The sequence below is a fragment of the Pteronotus mesoamericanus genome, unplaced genomic scaffold (assembly GCF_021234165.1).
Source record: "Pteronotus mesoamericanus isolate MK-2021 breed Mesoamerican mustached bat unplaced genomic scaffold, CSHL_Meso_final scaffold_85, whole genome shotgun sequence".
In the NCBI taxonomy this organism is placed as follows: domain Eukaryota; kingdom Metazoa; phylum Chordata; class Mammalia; order Chiroptera; family Mormoopidae; genus Pteronotus; species Pteronotus mesoamericanus.
The window spans coordinates 65436264-65463100 of record NW_026555329.1 but is presented as its reverse complement, the minus strand read 5'-3'; the positions used below and the strand labels follow the sequence as shown (position 1 = coordinate 65463100).

Below are 26837 nucleotides of genomic sequence, written 5' to 3'. Positions count from 1 at the left end.
TTTAATTACAAGGAACCCAGGTTCTTATCCAACACAGGAGACGGGAGCCAGCAGCTCCTTGTGAGCCTGTCCAGCCTGGGTGACTGAGGCTGAGAAGATGGGGACACATGAGACGCATGGGTGGGTGGGGGCTCTGGCACAGGGTGTCGCACCCAAAGCCGAGGGTAGCAGCCACTGGGGATCTGCCCCCTTGGCGGGCCCAGCTCTGCCATCACTCCATGAGGCAGAACTCTGTCTCCTGCTGTCGCATGTTGGGTAATACATAAAGAGCCACAGCTGCAAGAGCCAAGAACACCATAGGCTTCCACATCCCAAACATGTTCTGTGGGGACCAAAGACAAATGGTGAGTGCCCTGCCTTCTGACCCCTGCCCTAAGCCACATCCCCTGCCTACCGGTGCTGCAAACAGACACCTCAGGGGCACCACGTTCCAGTCCCTCTTACCTGCCGGGTAAATGCGGGAAACAGTGTGGTCTGAGTCCTGGAACGACCCTACATGTGTCACCCGAGGCCACGGCCTGTATGTGTGCCCCGTGAGTGAGAGGAACACCGCTTCCTGTGTGTAGAAGCAAGCTCAGGGGCCAGACCCCGGAGCATCCAAATGGTTGCAACGAGAAAGGATTGGATACCACGGCAAAAATATGAGGGTCAACGGGAGGCTTTGGGAAAAGCAGCAGCAGCTCATTCGCTTCGTGGAGAAGGAACTCAGAGTCAAGAGGATGTTAAGGCTGAGGGGGAAGTGAGGAAAGTACACCGCGGAGTGCAGGCAGCCCAGAATCTTTATGGAGAATGTTGGCTCAAAGAAATTCAAGGAAGCCGATCGCTGGCCCTGGGAGGCAAATGCCAGTGTCATTAAACACCCCCAGTTACTGGGTGTGTTGACTGACTTCCTGAGCATGTGCGGAGGCTGCCAGACCCTGCTGACCTTAGCAAGTCCTGCTGATTCATGGGACAATAAGCATCATTTAGGGAACATGAAATCTTGGACAAGGAAATACTTACTTGGGAAAACAGTTCCTACTTTTATTATTATTTTTTACTGCATTACTTGAAACACAAAATTTGGGTTATAAGTCATAAGCCAAGGCGTAACAGAGACAGTTTTAGGGAAGGGTGAATATAGCTCATTAATGCTAAGAATGCGTTTACTTAAGAGGAAAACATCTGAAAAGAGGAGTTTAAGCCAACTCTAAAGAGCAAAGAAAACCTACACTTGTAAAATTAGTTACTAAAAAGAACATATGAATGAGAAGCAAAACAATGTTGGAGGTGGGTATGTAATTTATGTAAGAAAAAAACTGTAAGGGAGCTAGGAAAAAATATTTACATGCTCAGGTGCGTACATCCTAATGTGCATTGCTAAAAATGTCAGTCTGATGTTCTTAAAGGAGGAAGGAGCTGAAACCCATAAACGTGACCTGGCGCCCTTTATACCAGGCAGAGGCAAGATTCCAGGCTGGCTGAGTAAAGGGCTGATCTGGGCATCACAAAGGGGTAAGTCATGTCAGGCTTTCCTTTCAAGCTGGGTCACACAATTGACACGTCAACAGGTGATGAGTTACAGGACTATTACCCCTGACACCGGTATAATTTTATTAGCTGATGTCACCTCCAATAAATTCAATTTTTGAAAAAAGTAAAATAAACAAATACACAGATCGAGAAAGTCATGTTTTGGACTTAATCAAGGTGTTTGACAAGGTTCTCCATGTCCTTGGAGAGAGTATGAGGAAGTGAGTAGGATGACAGCACAGTTTGCTGTATGATCGTCTGTTAAGGGACCGATGAGCCGGTTCCGAGCCTGGAGAGACGGCACTTGAGAGGCTCAGCCGCCACCTGTAACATGGATGAGGATATGAGGGTGGGCTTGTCACCCTGAGGCTGATGGAAGGTGGGAGGGCATGGGAATATTTTGAAACCAGAGGAAGATTAAAAAAACTTCACAGGTTAGGTCGATGGCTTATCTCTAATAGGGATGCGTGAAAAATTCTGTCTCGGATCCAAAAAATCAGCTGCAGGTAGAGAACGGGGAGGGATCACTTAGCATATATGATGCGCAAAGGGGTTTTATGAACAATACATGAAGCAAGTTAATAATATGTTATTAGTTATCAAGAGAAGAACGGTGTCTTCCTAATTACCTGGAAGCAACCAAGGAAAATTGCTCAAAATGAGGAGGCATATAAGGGAAAACAGGATTGAACTTTAACCTGTTGCTAATGTTAAATGCTTAGAATCTGATTTACAACTTCCTGGCTGTCTTACTTACCCTCTCTGCGCCTTAGTTTTGTTACATCAAATAATAATAATAGCAACCTCACAGGGTTGTTGGAAGATTTAAATGTGTTATTATAGATAAGTGATTAGAACAGTCATGGCACATCGTGTGCATTATGTAAGTGCATGCTCTTCTTTTCATGTAGTGTTTTATCATTTGTAAAGTACTTTTATACACATGTACTCATCTGATGCTCAACGAGGAAGGCAGAGACTGTATAACCAACCCTCTGCTTACATCTGAAGAAACAAACATTCAGGTTATGCATTTTGCTCCTTGGAACTAAGCTACAAGCAGCAGAGACAGACTCAACCAATTTCTCTGGCCCCTCTACCAGCCAGTTCCTGCCTTAACTGCCTCCGTTCCTGGCTGGGGAGCTGCATATTGGCGTGCAGCCAGGTCCTGGGCATAGCAAGCTCCCCTAGGAGGACCCTACCCAAGGGCTCCTTCCTCTCCCACTGCTTGGGCCTGGCTGCGTTTGAGCTGGAGAAAGGTTATGGATGAACGCTCTGGGTCTCACCCCCTGGGACTCAGAAGTCGGGGTGCACAGGGGAAGAACAAGCACAGGGAGAGACTCCCCCACTAAAGGAGGTGAAGACCGTCCATGGGGCGTGAGTGGAATGCCTCACAGTGAGGGGAGAGGAGGAAGGAGAGAAATGGAAGCAGTGATGAGAGCTACCAGCTATCAGCTGCCACTCCGACCCTGCCCATTAGGCAAACCGCGCCCACTCACCGGGACGCGAGGAGCAGGGTGGGAGAGCGGCAGTGGCGCGGGGAGCTGGGAAAGGTGCCCAAACAGGCTGAGAGAAGAGCTTACGGGCTCTGGAAGGCAGGTGGAGCCCTAGGGGCTCACAACTTCACATTCCGCCTCCTGGATTTGGTGCCGGCGGACCGACCAGATTACACCGACTGGCCAGCTGGAGGGTGGCGGGAAAACACCTGCGTCCATCCCCCAAGAACACGTGCATCTCTGGGTGATGGGAACTTTTCACCGATACCTTCTCTCCAGAAAGCCCAGCGTGGGAAGCAATTACAACAGAACCTGGCCCCCAAAAGGAATAAACGGAGAACTAGAAAATATTTCCTGGCATTCTTGTTCTGATTTTTCTGGAGCTCAGAGCCCCAAATCAGAGAACTTTCTCAGTAGAAAGTACGTAACGTGGTAGGGGTTTCACTTCCACTTTCCCGAAGGTTGAAGGATGAGTGGGATACCCTCATACACACGAGCCTGGGGGAGTCACAGCTCTCCAGACCCCCTCCCTCACTCAACAGGGGAGGCAGCGGTTCCTTAGTTGGCCATCCTGGGTACTTACAGCACTGAGAGCTTGGCTCGGGACTGAAAAAAAGAGCACCCAGGCCAGCCTTGCAGACAGACATCAGCTCACCCCAAGTGGCTGGGCAGCTTTGAGAGCAGCAACAGTGCTGGGACCATCCAAATATTCCCCAGCCAGAAGAAAGAGACTCAAACCATGTCAACAGTAATCATTCCACCTCCCTATGCGTTATGAAGACACGCTCCGAGATGTCACGGGCTTTGCGGTAGCCCACGGAAAAGCCAGAGCTAAAACTCAGACCCCAGTATCGCCTGTCATAAAATGGCAAAAGCGAGAAGCAAGTAGCTGAGAGAAGAGGGAAAGAGGGGAGGCAAGGGCAACCTGCACCCTCCCTCGATCCCTCCGAAGACGACCCAGTACCAGTACCTGCATTAGGACGACGTCTCAGCCCACCAGCACCAGAGCAAAGCCGATATGACCACCAGGCCTACGAGAGGCAAGGAGAAGATGGGGGGACTGGGGGCAGGGGATGGCTGCAACATATCAAATGAGAAAGAAGCATGAGGACAGACCAGGAGATGAAAGGTGGCGTAAAACGACATAAACACATGAATCCAACAGATAATGAAGATGAGAAAACAGAGGGGAAAAAGAGAGAGAGAGAGATCAAGAGGTTAAACTGGTCAGCGAGAGCCGCAGGGCTTCTTCCCTGCTACCTGGGCCTGGTTGTTCCCACTGGTAGCTTCCAGAAGACGCAAAATGGAACGGGTTTAAGTCGGGTGGTGGGTCCAGCTTTTCAGCTTGTCACATCCCTCTCATGTCTTGCCAAGCAGGAGTGATCTGCGCCCAGACCCTTCCTGTAGGGAACTGTGGAAAGGTGAAGCTTTGGAGAGTAAAGCTGGGCTCTCTAGATGAGGATGTATCCTTTGTCACCCTGGGAAGAGCCCATCTCTTGCCAGACCACCTGTCCCTTTGTGAGCGCCTGTCCTGGCTGCTTTCCACCAAGTCTCTAAACATTCTGGGCTCTGGTCCCTACAATCCCCTAGAACTGTAACGCTGTGATTGTGAGACAAAATGCACAACAAGCCAACGATGGAGAAGGGCCAGTTCTTTGCCTGCACCAATCTTCCAGAGAAAAATCGTTCGCAGGAGGTAACACACAGGCCAGCAGAGCTGCCTGCGGAACATACAGGACCCGCTGGGCCAAAGGGCCACCTCCATAGATAGACGCAAGCGATGAGCTTGACTTTGGACAAATCAGGTCTGGCATATAGAAAGAGGCTCTGAAATCTCTGAGGCTCTGAACCAGCATGTGGTGGAATACCAGGAATTCAAAGAAATATGACACTAGGGAAGAGGCCGCGGTTCTCCCACATCACATCCTAAGTAACAGTCTGCCACAGGTTCACAAGGACTGCGTGTCGGCTCCTCGGCCGGGGCTGCAGACTGAACTGCCAGAAAATAGGACAGCCTTAAAGTTGACGGGGACTTCCCATCACAAAAGACTTATTTTCTTCCCCTATGTTTAGAGGGACAGAAAGAACCTGGACTGTAAACTGAGGACTTAGTCAGGAAGTACTCAAAGGCTTTGGGGGAACCAGAGCCCCCAGTTAACCTCGGCCAGGGCAGGAACTCAGCTGGTACGTACCTGTACAGAAGCACTGCTTGTTAAAATACAGAAATACTTTTGTATTTTTGTTGGTAAGTGACCTGGGATATGCCCACCTCAACCTCTCAAGATCCAGCAAGTAAAGGGTTAGTTAGGATTCTGGCTAGTCTCCCCAGACTGGTCACTGGCCCGCTATAGAGACTGAAATATTCCTCACTTCTGATTACTACAGGCCCCCACCCTCATGTCTTGTAATACACAGAGCCCAGTGGGTGACACCGGCCCTCCACCCACTCCTAACAGCAACAAAGGCCGAACTTGACAGGGCCCCATGGGAAAGGCGGCCCGAGTGACCAGCCCAGGCTGACGATGGCCTTGCATTGTCAGCTTCCCCAGAGAACTACCACACTGAGGCGGGCGAGCGCCCTCTTGGCTTGAGTAACAGGTGCTACCATGTAAATGAATGAGGCAGGACTCCCACGACCACCCAGCAAAGGTGGCCTTTGCGCTACAGTCCCCAGCAAGTTGGGTTAAGCCTGCCATCTCCCACAGAGAGGCCACTTCCTCCAATTCCGTCTCCATTCCCACCTTCCCCAAGCGGGCCACCTCAGAAACCTGGCCTCCACTCCTGCAGATGTCCTTCCTACGGCCGGTCACCCCGAATGCTGGGGCACCTCATGAGCCCAAGGGCCCATTTCCCGCTTGATCCAACCTTTGGCTGCAATTACCTTTCTGCTCTCAGAAATTTTGAGGGGGTTTTCCTCTGTAGCTTCAGTGCAAGAGTCGCTGTCTTCTTCATCTTGGTTGTCTTCTTCCTTTCCCTCTTGGTCTTGGGACTCTTCAAATCCCTCCTCTTTATCTTCTGTGGACTTCACTGCTATGGAATCTGGGGGCTCAGAAACTAGTTCATTCCAGGTCTCCTCCTTCGGTTCCTTTTCAGTTTCCTCCCTCTTTTCCTCCTCCAATTCCTCTTTCTCCTCTTTCGGTGGGTCATCTGAATCTGTGTGGCCGGCCCTGTAGTACAGCACTACCTCCAGGCTCTGTGGGCGGAGGCAGGGCAGGGCAGGGGATGCTGTCACCTGTGGAGATGCCTACCCTCAACACAATGCTGAACTATCTCAGGAAAACTCTGCTACCCATTTAGTCACGGTGCCTGAGCAGCACTGTGGTCTGGGAGCGAGTCAATCTCCCCGCACACAGCGTGGAGGGTAGTCACACCCAGGCTCTCTGGACCAATACGTCTGTCTGGCCATTAACCATCCCAGACAGCTGCCAGAGCTAAAGGTTCTTGAGCTCTGCGCCTCACCTGCTCTTCCTACCCCTGCACAGTGACTCCACTTTCACCCGGTCCTCTCACGTATACACGACTACTTTGAATAAATTCCTCTTTTCATCCAGTTGGTCCTTCTCTTGAGCATGTGACCCAGGAAGGGGGTGCCCAGAAAACTGAGATGGGTTAACTAAAGCAGCCGTCCAACCTCGCAGCCGTGGGCCTTTGGGGCTGTACCTCCATGTATGCATGGTCTATACTCTACTTTCCCTGGAACTTCACAGGAACAGGGAATACACCAAATTGCTACCAAGGCGGAACCACACGACACTTCAGAGACCCCAGAAGCTTCTCTACAAATACCTCACCTGGTGAGAATGGTGGTAGAGATGGCTTTTCTTCCCAGGACCTCATCTACCTTACCTTTCTGCTTCTGGCTACAGAGGTCACTACTCACCTGCCTGGTCTCACAGTTGGTCTCAGAACTCTCCAGGCTTGGCTTGGCCACCCTTTTATTTTTAACCCCATTGGCATTCTTGTTGGTGTTCTTATGGGCATTTTTCCCCTTGGTAACAGAGGACCTCTTCTCTTTGAGCTGGCGAAGCTCCTCCTGGCAGCACTGCAGCTGCCCCTCCAACTGCTCCTGCTCTGCTAAAAGCCGCCCCTGCTCGTCCATGCTGGCCTGGTACTGCAGCTGCAGCTCCCGCAGCTTGCTCTGCAGCTCTTTGATCTGTGGGCAGTGGAGGCCAGTTACCCATAGCCTGGCCTATGCGGTCCACCTTGGCCCTGCCTGGGGTCCCTGCCTCAGAAATTTCCTGTCTGAAGCGCGTGGGCAAGCAGACAATAAAGAAAACACGAGGGAGCTGGAGTTAGCAGTAGAACATAACGATTGAGAGTGTGGACTCTTGAACAAGGCTACCTGGGTTCAAATCTCAGCCCCAGCACTGACTAAATGAATGACACTGGACAACTAACAGGGAGGGAGGGCGGGAGGGAGGAAGGAAACATGAAATTGCAGGAAATGAACCTCTAAAGCAGCTTTACAAAGAGCTCCTTCCTCACTTCAGGAACCTGATGGTTTACATCTAACATGACCAAAAAAGGATGATTTAGATTATATTTTTACTGAGATCTGTCAGGAAAAAACTATAGAGCTACCCCTTCTGAATCTTGGGCTTTTTTCTATCATGATTTTTGATGGTAACTCCTACCTCACCCAAACTATTTCTCTATTAGGTACAATCATCTCGGGAAACTGTGTCACACGCTCCTGAGAGTGTACCTAGCGCCTGAACCTCACCCTGGAAACAGAGGCAAGCCCCACCCTGCTCTCTAGCCCTGGTTCTGTCTTTCCTGACTTCTGGCAGCACATCAGGGTGTCCTTGGTATGTACCGACACCAAGCGACCTGGGCCCATGAGGCTCTCTGAACCTCTCCCCTGCATACACAGCGACCCCCACTGCACTGTGGGCTCCTCTTGGTCAGACAATGCCTTCTGTCCCATTGCTGGTGGATGCGGGATACTCTTCTTGGCACTAGGACAGATCTAAGAGGGGTTGGGACCTTGTCCTTGAGGAGCTTACAGTCTAGTTGAAGAGACAAGATAAGTACACATAAAATAACTACAGAAAATTGGCAAGTGAAAAAATACAACCCTACAGAAGTGCTCTAGGGCACAAAGCAAAAGAGAACAGACGTGGCAAAGGGAAAAGCGGAAATTACTCAAAGAACCTTGAAGAGCAGTAAATCCCAGCCCAGTGGGTACCTGAGACATGTCCACCAGTGAGGTACCAGGCGGCCCCGCCACCCGGGATTCGGTCTGCGCTGTGTCTGTCCGAGCAGGAAGAGGGCAGCTACGCCGAGCAGGCAGTGAGCTCCTGTCCCTCTCTCCTCAGCCTCTGAAAATGCCCTCGGGACTCCTACAAGAAACCCTGCCTCGCTGATGGCAGTTACCTCATTCTTGTCATTTTGGGAGGTAACAGGCTTCTCAAGGCCCTCGGTGCAGCACTCCTTGAATTCCTTTTCACAGGCATCCAGCTCTTCCTTCAGCTGCTTCTGCTGGTCCAGGAGCACCCTCATCCGCTCTTGCAGCAGGTCGTGATCCTCCTGGCTGAGCTGGTACAGGGCCTGCACTCCCTGCAGCTTGACCAGCACCTTGGCAACCACATCCGCAAAGTGCTGTGGAGGGTGAGGGAGGAACGATAGCTCCCTGGGAAGCATCTGCCCTCCGCCCCACTCTCCTTGCTAGACCCTTCCTTAATAAGGCAGGAACCTTCTTTCCCTGCCTGACAGGTCATCTGGCTGCTTTTACCTCTAAATCTTCAGGCTCGGCAGGTTCATCGTCTGTGCTGCTAACGTAACTCTTGTAACAGGTGTCAGAGCTACTGCTGCTCTCACAAGCCTTATCAGCGATGCTGCTGCTGCTGCTGCTGCTGCGGTAACTCTTCATGTAGGTTTCAGTGGTACTGCTGCTGCTGCCATAGCTCCTGAGAAAGTTCTCATCGCTGGCCTGGATGCTCCCGTAATTCTTGTGACAGCTCTCACTGTTATCAATGCTGCTACCATAGCTCTTCTTGTAGGACTCAAGGCTCATTTTTATACAAGGGGACTGGGCTTGGAGCAACTTCATTTCTTCCAGGCAGAGCTGCAAATCAGCCTGCAGCCTCTTCCGCTCTTCTAGGAGCCTCCCCTGCTCCCGCTGCAGTCGCTCCTGCTCGGTCTGGCTGGTCTCGTACAGGTCCTGCAGAGTCTGCATCTGCACGGCGATCATCCTGGACTGCCGGGGGTGGGTGGGAGATGTGATCATTACTCTAACGCTGTAGTCCTAGCTGCGCCCCTCCTGGTGCAGACGTCTTGAGAGCGCACTTGAGACAGCCACACACCTTCACTCCAGTCTCATGATAGCCTAGGTTGTCAGCTTAGCCTACAGGTAACTGGCACGGGTCAGTTTCTTGCTCATTGGGGAAAATCGGCCCAGGGCAGGGACTCCATGTTTCGGGGCTCCCATTTCTGCACTTCAATACATCCCTCTCTCCTTGGAGCTGCACTGAGTTGGTCTCGAGAACACTCTGGCTCCCTCCCCTCCCCTTTTCTCAGTCAGGTGTACCCATTATCCTGACCTTTGGACTCAGTCTCCTCCTCTACCCCCAGTTCTAAAATCAGTCTTGGCCTTGAATGTCAGCATACGAAGAATTCCTTCCTCAGAAGATGAGGACTTGGAATCAAGGTCTCTCTATGAGTCCCTGTACCTCCTGCCCCGATTCTGAATCTGGACTCTGGGCATGTTTCCCGGGCCCATTAAGCCTGACTTCTTGGCTGCTTGTTGATGCCCAGGATGAGATCTGATCAGTTAAGGAAATTATTTTATACCTGGCTCCTGGTGTCTGTGTTATCCAGGATGAAATCTGATGCCCCTGGAATCTCACCAAATCTCACAGTTCAGATTCCTGCTGTTCTGTCCAGGCTAATATGTGAATGAATTGATTTTGCCTAAATTGAAAGAGTCTACCTGCTCTTCCTTGCCCCTACTGAGACCTCAGGCCAAATTCACCACCCAAACCTGAAAGACTTACATGGAAATCTCTACCAGTAAGGCTCAGAGACACGACCCCCTGCTGGTGTCTAACCCCTGACCTGGCTGTTATCCTTTCTGACCTGGCTGTTATCCTTTCTGACCTGGCTGTTATTCTTTTCAACGTTGCAATGAAGACAGTGGAGTCAGTTCCAAGAAACCCACATGCTAGGAACTCTTCCCTTGGAAACGAATGGCCCCCTACGGGGCTCATGTAGAACACTAAAAGGTTACAGAATTTATCACTGAAAAGTGTCCTTCTCGATTATCAACCAGCTCCTGAGAAAAGGATGATACTTTCTGAGTCAGTCCCATGCGATTCAAACAAACCCTAAAATGATATAACACATCTGGAAAATGAGATGTTGAAGGGATTCAGACAAATTATCAGGCGACTACAGACTTCCGGGCCATCCCTGTTCTAGGTGTCCACAGGGCTTCCGCGGGGCGTGCACGTGGGTCAGGCCCTCCAGCAGTATCGAAAGCCACACCTTAATGAGCGCAGGGCGGTCATGACTGGGGCAGGTCAGGGATCCAGTCTCATCCTTATTCCCGGCTGCACAGGCCTTCCTGTCTCAGACCCTTCTGCGCAGTCCCGTTCCCGCTGTCCCCAATACCGTCTCCCTTCCTCTCACTATGGTTACCTTGTCTTGACCACATTGTGAGGACTTAAGTGATTTGGAACCTTCTGGATTCTCCAACACTTCCTGGAAATGAGACTCTTTGAAATGAAGCAGCTCTTTGTGCAGCTCTAGCTCTTCTTTTAACACATTTTCTTGATTCTGTATCAGCTGCTTCTGCTCCTCCTGCATGCCTTGGTAGAGCAGCTGGAGCTCGCCCAGGTCTTGTAACTTTGAAAGTAGCTCCTGACTCTGTGAGGTAGAGTGGAAGGAAGGCGGCAGGAACTGGTGGTCACATGGAAAGCCCTCTGCCTCCTTCCTGCTGGGGACCCTCCCCGTAGGAATCTCTGGGTTGGCTCTGGGGACAGGGGCAGTCCTCCTGCGGAGATCTGCTAACAGAATAGTACTGATCCCTCACGTATGGCTGTATTCTGTAGTTTACAAAGTGCTTTCAAGTATATTTTCTCCAGGTGCACTAAATAAATATAAAATGCTAGACAGATTCCAGGGCATAAAATGTATTTTAAGATGTAAAACCCTCATTGGCTATGTTGAATTTTTTTGGTTTGAGATTGGTGAGAAAGGAAGGAGTGGCTGGTTAAGAAAAGAAAAGTCCCTGTCTCCCCTCTTCCTCTCCTTTTTCCCAAAGACGGTCACAGCACCTGGGAAGCTCCTCACGGCCACTTCTCCGCAGTTAGCAGCCACGTGCTGGCCGCCGTTACCTTCTGGAGAAGACCACACTTGGGTAGCGGGAACGTGAGCCTGTGCAGCTCTTCTTGCAGCTGGCCCTGCTCCTCCTGCAACCTCCTCTGATCCTCCAGGAGCTCGCACTGCTCCGTCTGCAGCTGCCCCATCTCCTTCTGGCTGGCCTTGTACCTTTCCTGCAATTCTGTCAGTCTGGAGAGCAAGGCGTCGCACTGTGGACGGGGCGGGGCATGGAGAGAGGGTACTCCGTAAGGCAGTCCTCTGCCTGCGCGGCTCACAGAATACTTCTGTGCCCTCCTGCCTCTTGAGATTTACCAGGGCCGCCCTCCCTGTGCTGATCGTCTGGAGTCGCACTGCGCCCACACAGGTTTAGATGCTGGGTAGGGAACCCAGCAGGCTGCTTGGGACGGCCGTTTGGCTGTGCTTGAAATTTCTTCTCTTAGTCCCTTCTGAGAGCACTTTGAGTGCCAATGTTATTATCAAGGCCCCTCCCATTTCATTTCCCTGTCTCCCTTTTCTCTGGCCCTTTCCTTTGGTGTACATCTTTTTTTTTTTAATTTTAATTTTTTAAAATTGTTCAATTATAGTTGTCCCCATTTCCCCCCCTGTTTTCTTACCCTGTGGGATTTCTACTTCCTGTTACTCTCATTTTCCTCAATTTGTTTTTACTCCTCAGTATGCTTCTTGCCAATAAGGTATTAATTTCACCCTAATTGTTTCTTCATTTTTGTCCTCATAATCATCTTTTAAAATCTTTAGAAAAGTATGTGCTATTGCTAAATTTGGGTTAAGAAGACTACATCATCCTATGATTCCAAAAATCTAAATCTTTCTAATATCAGACTAATCGCGGTGCTGTTTTATGACCAGAGAGAAATCTGGCTCTGTAAGCTGCATGCTGTGACTGTCCCCCGAGGGGAGGAGGTGACGAGCAAGGCACGGACGCCCGCACTCCTGAGTTCAGCGGGAATGGGGGGAGAGGGGACATGTAAGCCTGGGCGTAGAAACGCAGGGGGACTGTTGGGGTGGCCAAAATAACCTCCCCGACTCTGTGTCTCCTGGAGGCCTTGCCCTGGGGACACAGCCTGCTGTGGGCTGTGGCAGGAGCTACTGAGTGTTCTGGCAGAATGTGACTTGTCCCTTGATTTTTTTGAGAATCTTGGGCCTGTTCTCTATCATGCTTCAACACCTTTCCATTTCCTATCAGCAGTCCTGAAAGTGCTCAACACAGGGTACCTGATAATGACTTGCATTTTACACACTATGGGAAAAAAAAAAGAGAATGAGTAAGGAAGGCTTCATTTATCACTGCCAGGGTTTAATACTAAAAGGAAGTGAGATAAGAGTAGTATTCTGTTTCATTTAAAGAGGGTAAGAATGAAGTGTAGAGGACTCATCTACTCTGAAGTCACCAAATGAATCCTGGAAGAGCCTACGTCCTTCTAATACCCAATTGGTGTTCTGGGCACAAGACCATGCCATCTGACACACATTTGCAATCTGCCCTAGAAAATTAGATCTTCTCTTTCTGGTTCTAACAATTAAAGTTATACACATGGGCCTGTGTGTATGTTCTCCATGAAAATGACAAGATATCACTACTCATGGAATTACGTGCAAGCCTTCCAGTGTTCAGACTGGATCCAGACGTGCTGATCCTACTAAGCTGTGGCTCAGCTCAAGGTCAAGGCAAACTGTTTTACAGTTAACAGCACAGGGCGCTGGCTCGGTTCCCTGCCTTGCCGCACTTGGCTGTGATTGGACAAGAGCCCGTCAAGCCCCTTGGGTGGATGGATGACTTCCCCTTCTGCCCTTGCCTCCTTTCTCCAGAGGAAGTGCCCAGGAGATCTCTGCTCACTTAATTACCGTTACCTTATTAGCACACTTTCCTTCATCCTCTGGGATGGGCTGGGTGGTCTTGAGCTGCTGCAGCTCCTGCTGGCAGAGCAGGAAGTCCTGCTCCAGCTGATCATACATGTGCTTCTGCCGCTCCAGCTCATCCTGGCTGGTCTGGTACAGCTGCTTCATATCCTGAAGCCGGGCCTGCATCTCTGCGTTCTGGGGCGGGGGAGGCAGGCCCACCATCATCCCTGGAACCCTGGTGGCTACACTCTCTGCTCCCCAGCAGAGACTAAGAGGGTCCTACCCTGCCCTTCCAGTCTCAATTTCATCCCACCGTGGGCTCCCTGAGGTGGACGAGTCCCTACCAGACTCTACACGGACACCTTCTGGGGCTTCCATTGTATAGGCCGCTTTTCTGATTTAAAATCAGAGGAAGCCGAGAGCCTCACAACTCTCTGAGGTCACCTTCCTACTGGGCAGCTCCTCCTCCGCAGGCCTCCGACCACGCCCACTCCTCCTGCGCACCACTCCTTGCACGCACAGCAGCTCGGCCTTGCCCCTGCTCCCTCACCTGAAGCTTCTTTTACCTTCTCGCTGCTCTCTTGGAAGCAGTCCGAGATGTCCTTGAGGCGCTGCACCTCTGCCTTGTGGTACTGCAGGTCCTCCTGCAGCTGTAGCTGCTCCTCCAGCAGCTTATCCTTACAACCCGTGACATTCTCATACTGCAGCTGCAGCTTATGGAGCCGGCACAGTAACTCCTACAGTGGAGGGGGCTGCGGGCAGTACTCCTGGGGTCCTCAGCCCACTCACTCTTCTGCCTGAGTCACTCTCAGACACAGAATCAACTTCTGAGGTCTAAGAATGGGCTTCTCCCTGCCCTGCACGCAAGGTCGCCCTCTCACCAAACACAGTGCGAGAGGGTGGCTGGAGTTCTTCACCCGTGGTGCTGCTCAGGTGGCGCCTGGGTTAGTTTAACTCTCTACTCTTAACCACCTTCCCCAAACCTCTTAGCACCTAAGTGGCCCCTCACCTCTGGCTGCTGTTACCTTCTCACTTTGGCTTTCTACAACTGTGCATTTCATGACTTTGAGCTGCCGGAGCTCAGCCTGAAGTTGGAGCTGCACCTTCAGGAGCTCAGTCTGCTCATCCTGGCTAGTATCGTACTTTTGCTGCAGGGCGCAGAGTCTGGTCTTCAGCTCCTCGTTCTGTGGTGGGGAGGATTGTGGATAGAACTGTTACTCCCAAGAAACGGCGACCCCTCTCCAGACCAGTTGGGTTCTTTTCCCAGAAGCAGACACCTTGAGGAGCTCCCACAGGTCTCTGGTCTGGTTTCTTCTCTGAACCAGACACTCAATAATGACTACCATTCCTAGAACGCAATGCTATGTGACTTCTCCAATTGGTCTTCGGTTGTAACCCTGGTTGCAGGGCAGGAGTCAGCAGTGCACAGCCTTACTCTGCGTTCATCCTCCGTGGAAGTGGCAACTCCACGGAGGTCCTACCGCCCTCCCCAAACTCCCTTCCCGTCCGTGTTTACCTGGGTGGCATGGTGGGAAGTCTGAAACCGAAGCACCTCATTCTGTGCGCACTTGAGCTCCCTCTGCAGCCGCCTCTGCTCCTCCTCACTGGCCTGGCGATGATGCCGTAGCTCTTGCAACTCACAACACATTTCCTTGCACTGCGTGGGAAATGAAACAGGAAGATGACTTACTACGAATACCACATGCACTCCAAGAACAGGCTTGGAAGAATATTTACATCAGGCAAACAAGCAAGATCCCAGAGTACCATCAGCTGCCATAGTGCATGCCTCCTGTCGGCCCTGGTCCTGTGTCTAAGGAGACATTTCTCGCACAGTCCAGGAGAAGGTAAGAGAGACAACGAGAAGGGCCTGCATTCCCCTACCTTGTTTCGCATGTCATGCATCTCCTCCTCCGCTCCCAGCAGCTGCTGTCGCAACAACTGGGTTTCCGAGTCAGACTCTAGGAAATCCGTTTCTGTAGTCTGAGACTCTACTGATACCATACTCCGCAGTGTTTGGGACTCCAGCCACTTTTCTGTTGCTCTTCGTGTCCTGTAATCCAGAACCCCAGAGCCATGTTTGGGAGAGAGCTCTGCCTAGCATCCCCTGCCAAGTGTGCTTGGTCCTGAGGCCTTCGTTTTAGCCAAAAAAAAAAAAAAAAAAAAAAAAAAGGAAGGAGCCTTTTACTGTGATTTCTCTCTCAAATAAAGACACTTAGAATGGTACAAAGTCCCCAGCACCTCAATAGGCAAAGCTCTGTTTGCCTCTCGGAGACCGTAAGAGTGCCAGTCCAGTTGGGCTTAGGCTAGGCCCAGTGTCAAGCCAGCGCCAATCTGGAGGCCATTAGACTGGCACCAGTCCATGTGGACAACAAAGGAATCACTTCTGAGTTACTCTAGGGCAGTGCAAACCAGCCTCCAATGCTTGGAATGGAAGAAAACTAATTTTTGAACTCACTCAGCTCTAGACCTAGACAACTGGGTTGGATCCCCAAGCTGGCTTCTAGGCGGTATCCGTGTCCTTCGGACACCGTGGGAGAGACTGGGTCTCCAGGAAGAGAGGAATGCGCGTTAGCCTGGCACCTGCCTTTACCAGTTCTACTCAGGGAACAGCCCAGTGCTTTGGAGCCCCGCTAGCCTCCTGGCTGTACCTCTCGCTCTCCAGATCTGCAAGCTGCCCTGTGAGGCTGCTGTTGCTCTCCTGCAGGGCCCGGTACTCCTCGTTCAGGAAGCGGTAGCGTTCCCGCAGTTGCTGCAATTCTTCTGCAGAGAACAAGGTGCGAGAGAGGAGGTCCTAGGGAGGAAGCACTGATGACCAGCCCCCGGTTTTCCTGCCTAGAAATCTGATAGCAAAAGGCTGAATAGCTCCTCTTTTTCTAGAGGCAGGAGAAATACCACATACAGAGGCTTAGAAGACAGTGCCCAGAAAATTCCACGCAATGGGTCTTTGTTCTCTTTCGAGAGGCTGCCCTTTTCATCCTCCCAGAAGATTTGCCTTGTGGCCATCTTCAAAACCCCCACAGAATCTTGGGATTTTAGGAGCTTGTCATGGTTCATTTGGTTTATTGTATTTAAAGTTTCCATTGAACTGTTTTGACTACCTTCCTATTATACTTTTGGGACAAAATGCTGAGAGATGTGAACTGCCAGGTGTCACCCTGCCAATCCTGGCCTTTTGGAGACCACCCAGGCATCCTGAAGGCCCTTTACCTTCCTTTATCACCACACCAAATACACTGGCCTGCATGTGGTCAAGAATTCTGATTTTTCATCTGCTGACAGAAGGGCCCATCTCAACCAGACCCATACATCGCCCTCAGGTATCCACAGAAATCTAGCTGAGAAGCCCCAGCACACGTCCCCAAGTACCTGGTGAATGTGCGTGTATACACATACGTGTGTGTGTGTGTGTGTGTGTGTGTGTGTGTGTTTTAATCCTCACCCAAGGATACGTTTATTATTTTAGAGAGGGAGGAAGGGAGGGAGGGAGAAAGAAAGGGAGAGAGAGAAGAGGGGGACAGGCGAGGAGAGAGCATCGATCGGTTGCCTCCCATACCCGCCCTGACTGGGCATCAAACCCATAACCTTTTGGTGCATGGGACGATGCTCCAACCAACTAAGACACCCGACCAGGGCCCAACACTTTTTAATGCTGTAACAATAGAAATGCCCATATCTGTTTTGTTTCTTCATGATTAAGAATTATTTCTCTTCAAATTCTACTGATACTGAAAGGACACTTACTTGCTCTAATTAGAGGACAAGGCCTATCTGTCAGCTTCTACATCCTGAAGTTCATTTTGAATGTTTATTCCAATCATAAGTCCTTGGAATAGTGCAGATTACCATAGAAGGAAGGGAGGAAACTAATCTTTAATGGAAACCAACCACGTGCTAAGCATTAAACTTGATGGCTTCAGCCTCGGATTCAGTTAGTGTGTGAGTGCTTCCAACATACTAAGATTTCACTGAATTCCCAAAATAGCCCTGTAAGAGTTTCTTTTCTTTTTTAAATAAACTTTAAATTTTAGAATAGTTTTAGATTTACAGAAAAGTTGCAAAGAGTGCAGAATTCCCTGGGAGAGTCCTCACCTAGTTTCCCTGTTGTTCACATCTGACAATGGGTGTATTTGTCATAACTAAGGAATCAGGTTGGTGCCTTGCTAGTAACTAAACTCTACACTTTATTCATATTTCTCTACATTTTCCCTGAGGCCCTTTTCCTGTTTCAGAATCTCATCTAGCTGTAAAGTTTTATTAAGCAATGTTTGCATATATGGAAGCTGAGGTTCAGAGAGATGATAATGAGACTAAGTTCGTTCTGCGAATCAGTGGAGCTGAGATGCTGAGCTGAGGCCTGTGTAAGTCCAGCCCAAGCCTTTCCACTGGGCTGGCCACCCTCTCCTGACATCAACAATCCAAAGGCTTTCCGAGATGCTTGGTACAGCCGGGAAACCTCGCACTTCTTTGATTCCTTGCTGATTTGCCTCTACTTGCCCTGGCCTAATGTAAGGCCTCCCATTATATCCAGATCATCAATCTAGCCTCAGAATAAAGGCAAACTCTCTGATGTCATGAATCCTAGCAACTAGCTGGGAGACTCATGGGAAGCTTTTGAGCTCTGAGCTTTTGAGGACCTCATGTATTACTAGAAATAACCTCCCTTCCTCTCCAGCTGTCTTGTGATTTGTTGCCCCCTAAAGCTCCTACTTTGGGGAGGGCTAAAGGAGCCTAAAAATGAGCATCCTGGGGCCTGGCAGCAGGACTGGAGGACCCCCCAGAAAGCAATCCAGGCAAAGCGCCATGATGCCAGAGCAGCAGGAAGAGTTTCCCAAGGTGACAGGCCCCTGTACTCCCATCCCAGAACTGTCTTTCCCAGAAAGGACTTCAGCAGAGTCAACAAATGCCTGACGGCTCTCTGAGAAAGAATTCTCTCTCTCTTTTTTTTTTTTTTTTAATTTATTTTTTCAAATACATTTGTTTCTGCCTAGCCCCCAGAATTCTCAGCGTACATCTCCATGGTGCTATTTCTCACACCACAATGGACACTAGGTAAGTGTTTTCTCCCTTAGAGTCTTGTTTCAACCTGGAGGTTTTTTCTAGAGGTTCCCAACTCATGATCTAAGACCACCTTCCACCATCTCCTCATACACTACCTCCCTCTGCTTGACTTGACAGACAGACCAGGAGGAGGGCTTGCACTCTCATACCTTGCAATTCAGAGAAATCCGAGACGCTGTAACTATTGGACGGGTCAGAGGCCTTCATTTCCATTTCTGCACGGAGGGAGGTGATCTCCATCTCATACTCTCCCCGAATGCGCTCCATGTCATCAAGTTCATTTTGCATCCGGGAGAGGTCCTCCTGCAGGGACGCTATGTCACTCTCATGTTCAGTCGCAGAATCCTCTGCGGCCTGTCGCAGATTCCGGATCTCCATCTGGGCCAAATGCAACTCCCGTTCTACTTCCTTAAGTTCACTTTCTTTCTCATGTTCCAACAGGGAAATCTCCTCCCGTAGAGACCTCAGCTCACCTGCAGAGCACGAAGGTTGGGATGGTCAAGAGGATACGTTAATCAATCTACCCTGCTCCAGACGCACGAAGGTGAAGGCAGACTTAATTTCGTATCTGGAAACTCCTGACAGCCTAGTCTCTAACCCATCAGAGAACACAGCTGCATGTGGCATGGAATAAAGAGAATACCTAAAAAGGGAATAAAGAGTGAATCTATGTAGTAAGGTAGTAGAAAAGTAGATTTTGAGGTGCGGCACCAAAAGTAACAGCTTAGGCTCCTGAAAACAAAAAGTATTATTAGTGCTCCTAAGGAATATCCCAGCAGGGGAAGGCCAAACCTAACTTACAGTATTTTACTGATGTCCTGAGTCTTTTCAAAAATTCCCTGGCTAAAAAAATGTACACAGATTATTCTCATCTATTCAGTCGGGGATCTTAGAAATTAGAGCTTCGGAGCTCCTATGAACTGCCTGTGGTAAGTACTGGCCCTAAAACAATGTATATTTAGATTTCACAGCTGAAATTCAAACACAGGTTCAGCACATGATGAACCAAACATGGGGAAATAACCCACATGCTGATCGATAAGGGACTGTTTAAATGGATGATGCTTAAATAGCATATCAGCAGCCATTTCAAAGAAAATGGCAGATTTATAGAAAAGATATGAAAAGGCTTCCATAATATACTCACTAGAAAGAAAAATCATCTATAAAATATTTTGCATCATCTTATTTTTGCAAAATAATTTTATATGTATACTACATAACACAAATATACAAAGACATAAATAAAGGTCTAGAAAGATCTGTGTGTCAAACCATAAAGAGCAGTTTCTTCTGAGGAACAAGATAGAATGTGATGGGGTTGTTTACTTTCTACATCATGTAAATTGGTGCTGTTCGAATTTTCTCAACAAGCCTCTATTTTATAATAAATTTTAATTTACAAAAGAAATGCGTTAAGAGTTCTCAGCATCTGTGGAACATCTCAGGGTTTTTGGACATGAGTAATCTGGGATTAGAACCTAAACGTGGAGAGAAAATAAAAGGATAAAGAATTCAAAATTTGGAAACCAGGATTAGGGAATTAATGAGGATTGGGCTGGGAGGGTCAGGACCTTCCCACAAACCCTCTGCAAGTCACACTGTCCTTATTTCTCACCCTGAACTCCTACTCATACTACTCACCATTCAGATTTCAATTTTTCCTAGCCTCTCCCCACACCTGCTCAAAAAAAACTAAGCTCTCTATTAAATGCTCTCAAGACACCTTGTAGTTTTGCAATGTGTGTGTGTGAAACCTTGGTCTCCCACTTACTTGGCTATAAGCTTCACGAAGGCAGGGAACACCTCTGTTTGCTTATTATTATAGCTCCAAGATTTGTCATAGTAACTGATATAATGCAGCTTGATCAATATTTGCTGTATTCATGCATAAATGAGGCAGGGGGTCATCTAATTTAACAAACTCTTAGTACTATGAGAAGAAAAATTTGACACATACTGCAGATATCAATGCTGAGCAGTAAGGGTATCTCAGAGGCAGGGGGAAAGGTCTCCTACCCTTTTCTTCCAGGCTCGCATGTGCAGCTCCAGTTACATCTTTTGCCAGACTTTCCTTCTCTAGAATGATCCCAGCTCTCTCTTCTTGGCCTATTCGATCATTAATTGATCATCACCTCTGTGTCAAACCCAAGCATCTCTTCACTGAGCTTCTCTGACTTCCTTCCAATTTAAAAGGAACAAAGTCCTTGTTCTATCCACCACTGAACAGCACAGAGGTGGTCTGGCTCTTGGAACTTAGAGGCCACTGGGGGAGACACATGTCAACTGGCCATTAGGATAAAGGGTGGGCTTCTGTGGGGGCTGACCAACCGTCACTTCCCTACTCTGCCCTTGATGTTTGGCTTCACATCTCCCTTAGGCTCTCCTCTGGGGTCTAGCCTTGAAAAATGATATGTTCAAGTCCAGAAGGAACGGAGGACTGTCTCCCTCCAAGAAAGTTCTTCATTAGGAACACAAGCGGCAGGACCTGCGGTGGTCTGAGGGGCGGGGCTTGCAGGCCCGAGGGAGGGGCTTATCCAGAAGATGGGCAAGGCAGCCCCTGGCTAGGTTGGCCCCGAATGGGAGTTGGGATGGGTCGGGGCTGGGCTCGAAAGAGCGGGCGCCAGTTGACAGTGGGGTACTGGGAGAGGCCAAGGATCCGGGAGTCGGGCGGCAGTTCAGAGAAATCAGTTGTCACTTACTGGTTATGGCCTCCATCTTATCGGCCCCCCCGAATCGGTCTCCCTGGGGGGCCTTCCTCCACCGGCCGGTCCCGGCCCCGGAGGGGCTGTGGCGGCCGGAACGGCCTCCCAACACCAGCTACCTCTGAGGCCGCGCGCGCCCCCTATCGGCGGAAACGGGCAGCGCGCGTGCGCAAGGACAGTCTGTTTATTCCCGGGGAGGGGGGTGGGGATTGGGGCACCTTCACCAGACTTAGAGCCACTATTCCCTACCCGCTTCCCCACCTAGATGAGACCTAATGTTAGAAACAACCCTACTGAGTCGAAATTGCTCTAGGACTTTATTTTCTCACATAGTTGCCTCCCTGCCTCTCCACTTAGATTCTGATTCTTATTTGAAAGGAAGAACGTCTCTTATCCAAGCAAAGGCCTTTTTATGCTATACTGGATCATTTCCTTCATCCTAAAAACATGACCTAGTGTGTCCTATCTAAAAACAAAACAAAAAACCCCCTCTCCCTTGACTTTATTTCCTATTCCCTTATTTCCCTGCCTCTCTTCACACGTGACTGCTGGAATTATCTGCACGCCCCTTCTCCATTGCCCTGCCCCTTTCCCCTTTATCCCCATCCAATCAGACTTCTATCTTCTCTGGAAGATCCTCAGAGCCCTCCGTCTTGCCAAATCAAATGGCCATCTTACTTGACTAACCAACTTTTGACACAGTTGACTGCTGTCTCCTTTAAGTATTTTCTGCTCTTGGCTTCCAGGGCATGAAAGGCTTCAGTAGTTCCTTCTACCTCCGTCACTTTTTGTTCATTTCTCCTTCTATACTGGACCTTTACATACTGGAGTAACTCTGGGACTTGACCCCTTTTTCTTCTCTTCCTGTATCTCCATGTGATTTTATGGGATCTCTCCCATAGATTCAAATGTCATCTATATGCTAATGCTCTCAAATTTATATCTCCCATTTCTCCCCTCGTTCTAGATCCATATATCCAATTTAACATATTTACTTGGATCTCGTCAGCCATTTCAAACTCAACATGTACAAAACATGTCTTAAATGCTTCCCCTAGCCTCCCAAGTCTTCACATCCCAATAAATGACACCACCAACCAGTTTCAGGCAGTCGTCTTTCACATCTCTTATCCCCCATCCAATTTATCAGAGTCCTGAAAGCTGGACCCTCAAAATCTTTGGTGAATCACCTTCAGTGAACCATCGCTCTAATCCAAGCAACACGGCCTCTTGCCTGGACTACTGCAATAACCTGCTGACCAGACTCACTGTTTTAACTCCATTCCCTCCATCCGATTTCCACACAGTGGCCAAAGTGCTCTTTTTAAAAATGTAAAGTAGATCGTATCACCCCTGCCCAGGCTAAGCCCCTCCCGTGTCTTTCCTCTATATTTAGGATAAAAGCCAAATCTCTCAGCTGGCCTACAAGGCCCTTTGTAATCTGGCCTCTACCTGCCTCTCGAAACTCCCTCCTGCCAGGGTCTTCCAGTGCACTTGGCCTCAGCCACAATGGCCTTCATTCTGTCCTTCAATCATGATGAAGCTCCTTCTTGTCTCCGAGCTTCTGCAGTTGTCATTCCTTCAGCCTTATGTGCTCTTCCCTCAGGTCTTTCTCATTATTGAGGTCTTAGTTCAAATGTCATCTTCTCAATGGGACTTTCCTATCTACCCTATCAAAAACACACTCCCATCTCACCCCATCTCTCTCTCATGTTGTTATCCTGCCTTCGGAGCATTTATTGCCACCTGAACCTATGTTGTTTATATGCTGCCGTTCCCTGTTAGGACGTACATTCATTAGGGCAGGGATCTGGTCTGTCTTGTTCCTAGCTGCTCCTCCAAGTATACAGACACTCCATAAATGGTTCCTAAACAAATAAATTAGCCCCATCTTACAGATAAGGAACCAAGTTTCAGAAAGAGAAAAGTGACTTGCCCAAGAGCACAAAGCTTTCGTTAGTGGCAGCACTCAGCCCAAGAATCTAGGTGATCTGAGACCAATGTTCAAACTCTGCCCTGTGCAACCCGTCCCCGTTCTCTCCCCTGCCTTCCCCTATTAATTGTGCACTTCTCCTGCATCTACCTTTGCTTACATCTTCCTTCTCTTTCCCTCCTGCTTCTCCACCTTTGCTTTGTCCTCTCCAGGCCTGTTTCCTGGTCTTCTTTTTTCTCCATTTATACTTTTCTTTTGCTTGATCTCCCTTCTCCTGGGAGAGGCCCTGCTGTTTTCTAGGACAGCTCCCCTAACCTTCTGGAAGCACACAGAAGCAACAAAAGCTGCCTCTTTAGTTGGCGGCGCAGTGAGACGTAGAACACCTGCCTTGCTGTTTCCCAGAGACAAAGGGAATTGTGGGCGTTGGAAGAAAGCGATTTTGGGGCCGCAGCTCAGTCCCAGGGAACAAAAGAAGCGTTCTCATCTGTTTCACTTAGAAGATGCGCAGAGTCCCCTCCAGTCATGTCTCATTGGCTCAGTGCTCTTCCCATGGTGCCCTTAGAGGGCCAGGAAAAAGCAATCTGGTTTGGAATTCAATCTTGATCACCTACCGCAGGCACTGACCAGGAGAACCAAGAAAGAGATGTATGCAGGTGTGAAGGGAGGCAGCCAAAGGAGAGAAAGAGGAGAGAGTTCAATCACAGGGACAAGAGGTGAAATGGGAGGGCAAGAAAGGGAAGGGGAAGATAGAAGAGCCAAGCAGAGATGCAAAAAGAAAGGAAGTTAGATAAAGAGGAGAATGGAGAAATGCGGAGAAAGGGTGATATACTAGTAGAGAAAAAAGAGGAGACAGTGCTGAATTAGGTTATGTTTGTCGGCTCTGCTTCAGCCAAACCCCCAGGACAGAAGGACCCAGATGTCCACCCCCTTCCAGCCTGAGTTCTAGGAATTACCTTGGAGCTGCTGGATCTGCTTGGTGAACACCTCTGCCTGCTGGGCGCTGGCCAGCCGCTCATCTTCCAGGAGCCCTGCCGTGGGAGGGGGAACAAGCATCAGGCCGGGGGTCCAGTGAGCCCAGAGCCTTGGGGCCCAGGCCCTCCTGCCCTGTCACGGACACTCACCCTGCAGCTCCAGGGAGTCATCCTCATGCTGCCCTGCCAGTTCTCGGGTCTCTTCCAGCTCTGCCACCAGCTGTAACACCTGAGCCCTCAGCTCCTCCAGCTCTGTCTCCGTGAGGCTCAGGCCCCGATGCTTGCCCAATGACAGGGAGCCCACACTGCCACCTTTCTGCACTTGCTCTTCCTCTTCTTCCACCTCTTCTTCCTCCTCCTCCTCCTCCTCTTCCTCCTCATAGAGAGCTGGGAGTAATACTTCCCCTAGGAGAGACACCCATCCCACCAGGGAGTCAGAGACAACTTCCTTTCCAGGGTCCTTTGAGGGCTGGCCCTAAAACTCATTGCCCTAGGGCAGCGATGGTATAACAGTGCCACCTGGTGTCACCCAAGGACCCCCTGGGCAGGACCTGCACTCATGAGTCCTCAGGTGTGAGGGTCAAGTTTAGAGATAGCCCGCCCCCTTCCAGGCCCTTTCTGGCCCTGGTGGCCTCCCATTACTGCCTTTGCGCCAACTGAGCCACCCAGTGCTGACTCGGCCATACGAAACTTGCATAAGGACACCTGTTTCTTCCAGTCCTGGTCTCTGGATAGTGGGTCAAGCAGCCAAAAAAGGATTCAGACACTGGGCATGACTCAGGCCAAATAGGGCACGAGTTAGTTTGGACTTTGGTAGAAAGTTAAAAAATCATCCCAGTGGCTTATGAGGAATTAGTCCTTCCATAATAAAAAGGCATTACCTGTCAGCAGGTAGAGAAAGAAAACGCCTAAATGAAATGATTCTGAATGTTTCATTGATGAGACATGGGGGCCCTTTCAAGATGTGCTCTTCCTGAAATTTTCTACAAAGTCCACCTTCCTTTTTCCTGCTGAATGTGTGTGGGGATAGGGCAGGGGTGTTACGCCACAAGACAGTTTTTCAGGGGGAAGTCTGAGGTTGTGCCTGTGTGTAAAAGACAGCCTTTAATGCATTAAGAAACTGGGGTGTGCTGGTCTCCAGCCTCTGGTTGATGAGCACCCCTCCTTTGCTGCAATGCAGTTCCTCTAAATAGCAAAAATCTTGTCTGGATGGTGATTGTTTGCTTCGTTTTAAAATTCTAAATCCCTGGTTTTACTTTATGCAGTATCAGCAGCCTAAGGTTCATCTGGGGTCCTTTGAATCATTTGTTCCCCTAGAAAAAGCTGGGTTACCCACACTGTGTGTGCACAGGGGTCTGGGGACACCTCACAAGAACTCCTGGAAAATGGACCAGCGTCTTGGGTTGTTGACAGCAACAATGGAGTTCCATGGGTGTGGTGGGGACACATGCGTGTTGGGAGGTTGGCCATCTCACCTGTCCCTCCCAGGCAATCTCTGTCAGGCAGAAGCTCTACTACAGAACCAAAGCCACAAAGCTTTCATATGAAGTTAGTGGAGGTGACACCAGAAAGACAATTCACATTCTCACGTCTCTGCTTTTCAAAATAAGAGCAGCTTGGGATCTGGGTCGGGAGGCAGTAAGAACAAACCCCCTGCTGAAAAGATGCTTCAAAGCTCTGTCCATCTGAGGCCTCTTCCTCTGTTTGGCAGCTCCCGCAGGGCACACAACGCGACTGGGTGGCGCTTAGGGCCCCAAAGAGATGCACCCGGAACCTCTCTCAAAGCCTGACCTGGAGGAGGGGTGGAGGGGGTTCAGGTGAACTGGGCAAAGAGCTGTGTCCTGAGGGTCAGAGGGAGGAAGGAGGAAGGAAGAGAAATTGGGGAAGGGGGAAGGAGAGGAAGCTTTCTGGGAAAACTCACCCTCCATAGCTTGCATCCCCCGCCGCTCCAGGGACGCCCAGCGTTGGCCCTTCTTCCTCTCACATCCCTCAGACACCTCGTAGGACCCTAAAGTGGTCACTGTGGGACCTGCCAGCGGGGAGAGAGGAGAGGCCGTCTGAAGCTAGGCGGTGCTGCGGGCTGGGCTGCCGGGGAGAGAAGGGGGCTTGCCTCCTAGCCCTTCGGAGCCCTGAGGTTTTTAATCCTGGTGGAAGTGCTCGGCTTACTCTGCCCAGAACTGCGACTCTCCCCCTGCTCAGCCGCCCCTCGAGCTGGACCCACAGGACCTGCAGGGCCTGCAGGGACCCCGCCCTGCACCCTCCTCGGCACCCCCTGTTCCAGGCTCCTCTCCTTTGCACAGGCAGCAAGAGTGTGTATCTCTTTAGCCCAAGGGGAACAGGCAGAGAGGCAAGGATGAGAGCGAGGGCAGGGGCCAAGAAGGAAGCGGCTGAAGGGGCGAGCTGGTGCGCGGAGGGAGAGCAGGTGATGGGGGCGGGGCTGTGGGAAGGGGTCTAGGCCCGGGCTGCTGCGCTCCCCTCGCCTACTGGCTTTCCTGGATCTCGCCCGCCCCGCCCTCGCCCCACGCTCGGGAGTCTTCGGTGCCAGGGGGTGCAGGGTCTGGAGCCCCCAGGGCAGGCAGCGCCACGGGGCTGCACAGACGAGATGAGGAGGGCTCAGGAGAGGGGCTGCCGGAGAAGATACGGCCGGTGGCGGAAGACCCAGCTTGGGAAGATGGAGACCGGGCCCCGGGTGGGGGTGGGGGTGGGGGTGGGGGTGGGGGGGGTGGGACCGAGGGAGGAAGACTTAGGAGGGAGGGAACGGTGGGAGCACCTGCGGGAGGGAGGACAGAGGGGTCCGCAGGGAGGAGAGATGGGGAAAAGGAAGGAGCGGCGGTAAAGTGAGGAAGGGGCGGCTCTGACCTGGGCCGGGGCAGCTCCAGCTCGCCGCGCCCGCGCCGGCCCCGGCGCCCGCCTCCATGGCCGCTCGCTCCACCGTCGCCGCCAGAGGCAGACGCCGCAGCGGCGAGGCCAGGACCCG

At 50.4% G+C, this 26837-nt stretch overlaps 1 protein-coding gene across 5 annotated transcripts; it reads right to left on the bottom strand.

The window, feature by feature from the left end:
• Positions 1–26837, bottom strand: CCDC136 (coiled-coil domain containing 136). Of its 5 annotated transcripts, none has more exons than XM_054564664.1 (19): positions 26720–26837; positions 25782–25889; positions 24011–24265; positions 23843–23917; positions 18401–18724; positions 15842–15953; positions 15075–15243; positions 14707–14847; positions 14216–14374; positions 13757–13927; positions 13200–13385; positions 11345–11539; positions 10647–10874; positions 8743–9207; positions 8385–8609; positions 6889–7161; positions 5890–6201; positions 3979–4085; positions 1–322 (listed from the first exon to the last, which is right to left on the bottom strand). In XM_054564664.1, exons 1-18 carry the CDS (start codon positions 26775–26777, stop codon positions 3984–3986), a joined length of 3558 nt encoding a protein of 1185 aa, XP_054420639.1. In that variant the 5' UTR covers positions 26778–26837; the 3' UTR covers positions 1–322; positions 3979–3983. The 5 variants fall into 5 exon arrangements, with proteins under 5 accessions (XP_054420639.1, XP_054420638.1, XP_054420641.1 ...); XM_054564665.1 differs by lacking the exon at positions 1–322 and adding an exon at positions 1353–1836; XM_054564663.1 differs by lacking the exon at positions 3979–4085.

Coding starts and splice junctions, on each gene's coding strand:
- CCDC136 (XM_054564663.1), bottom strand. CDS start 26,777: ATGGAGGCGGGCGCCGGGGCCGGCGCGGGCGCGGCGAGCTGGAGCTGC. Junction 25,890..26,719: donor CTGGAGCTGCCCCGGCCCAG/GTCAGAGCCGCC, acceptor CCCCGCTGGCAG/GTCCCACAGTGACCACTTTA. Junction 15,954..18,400: donor GGATTTCTCTGAATTGCAAG/GTATGAGAGTGC, acceptor TGTTCTCTGCAG/AAGAATTGCAGCAACTGCGG.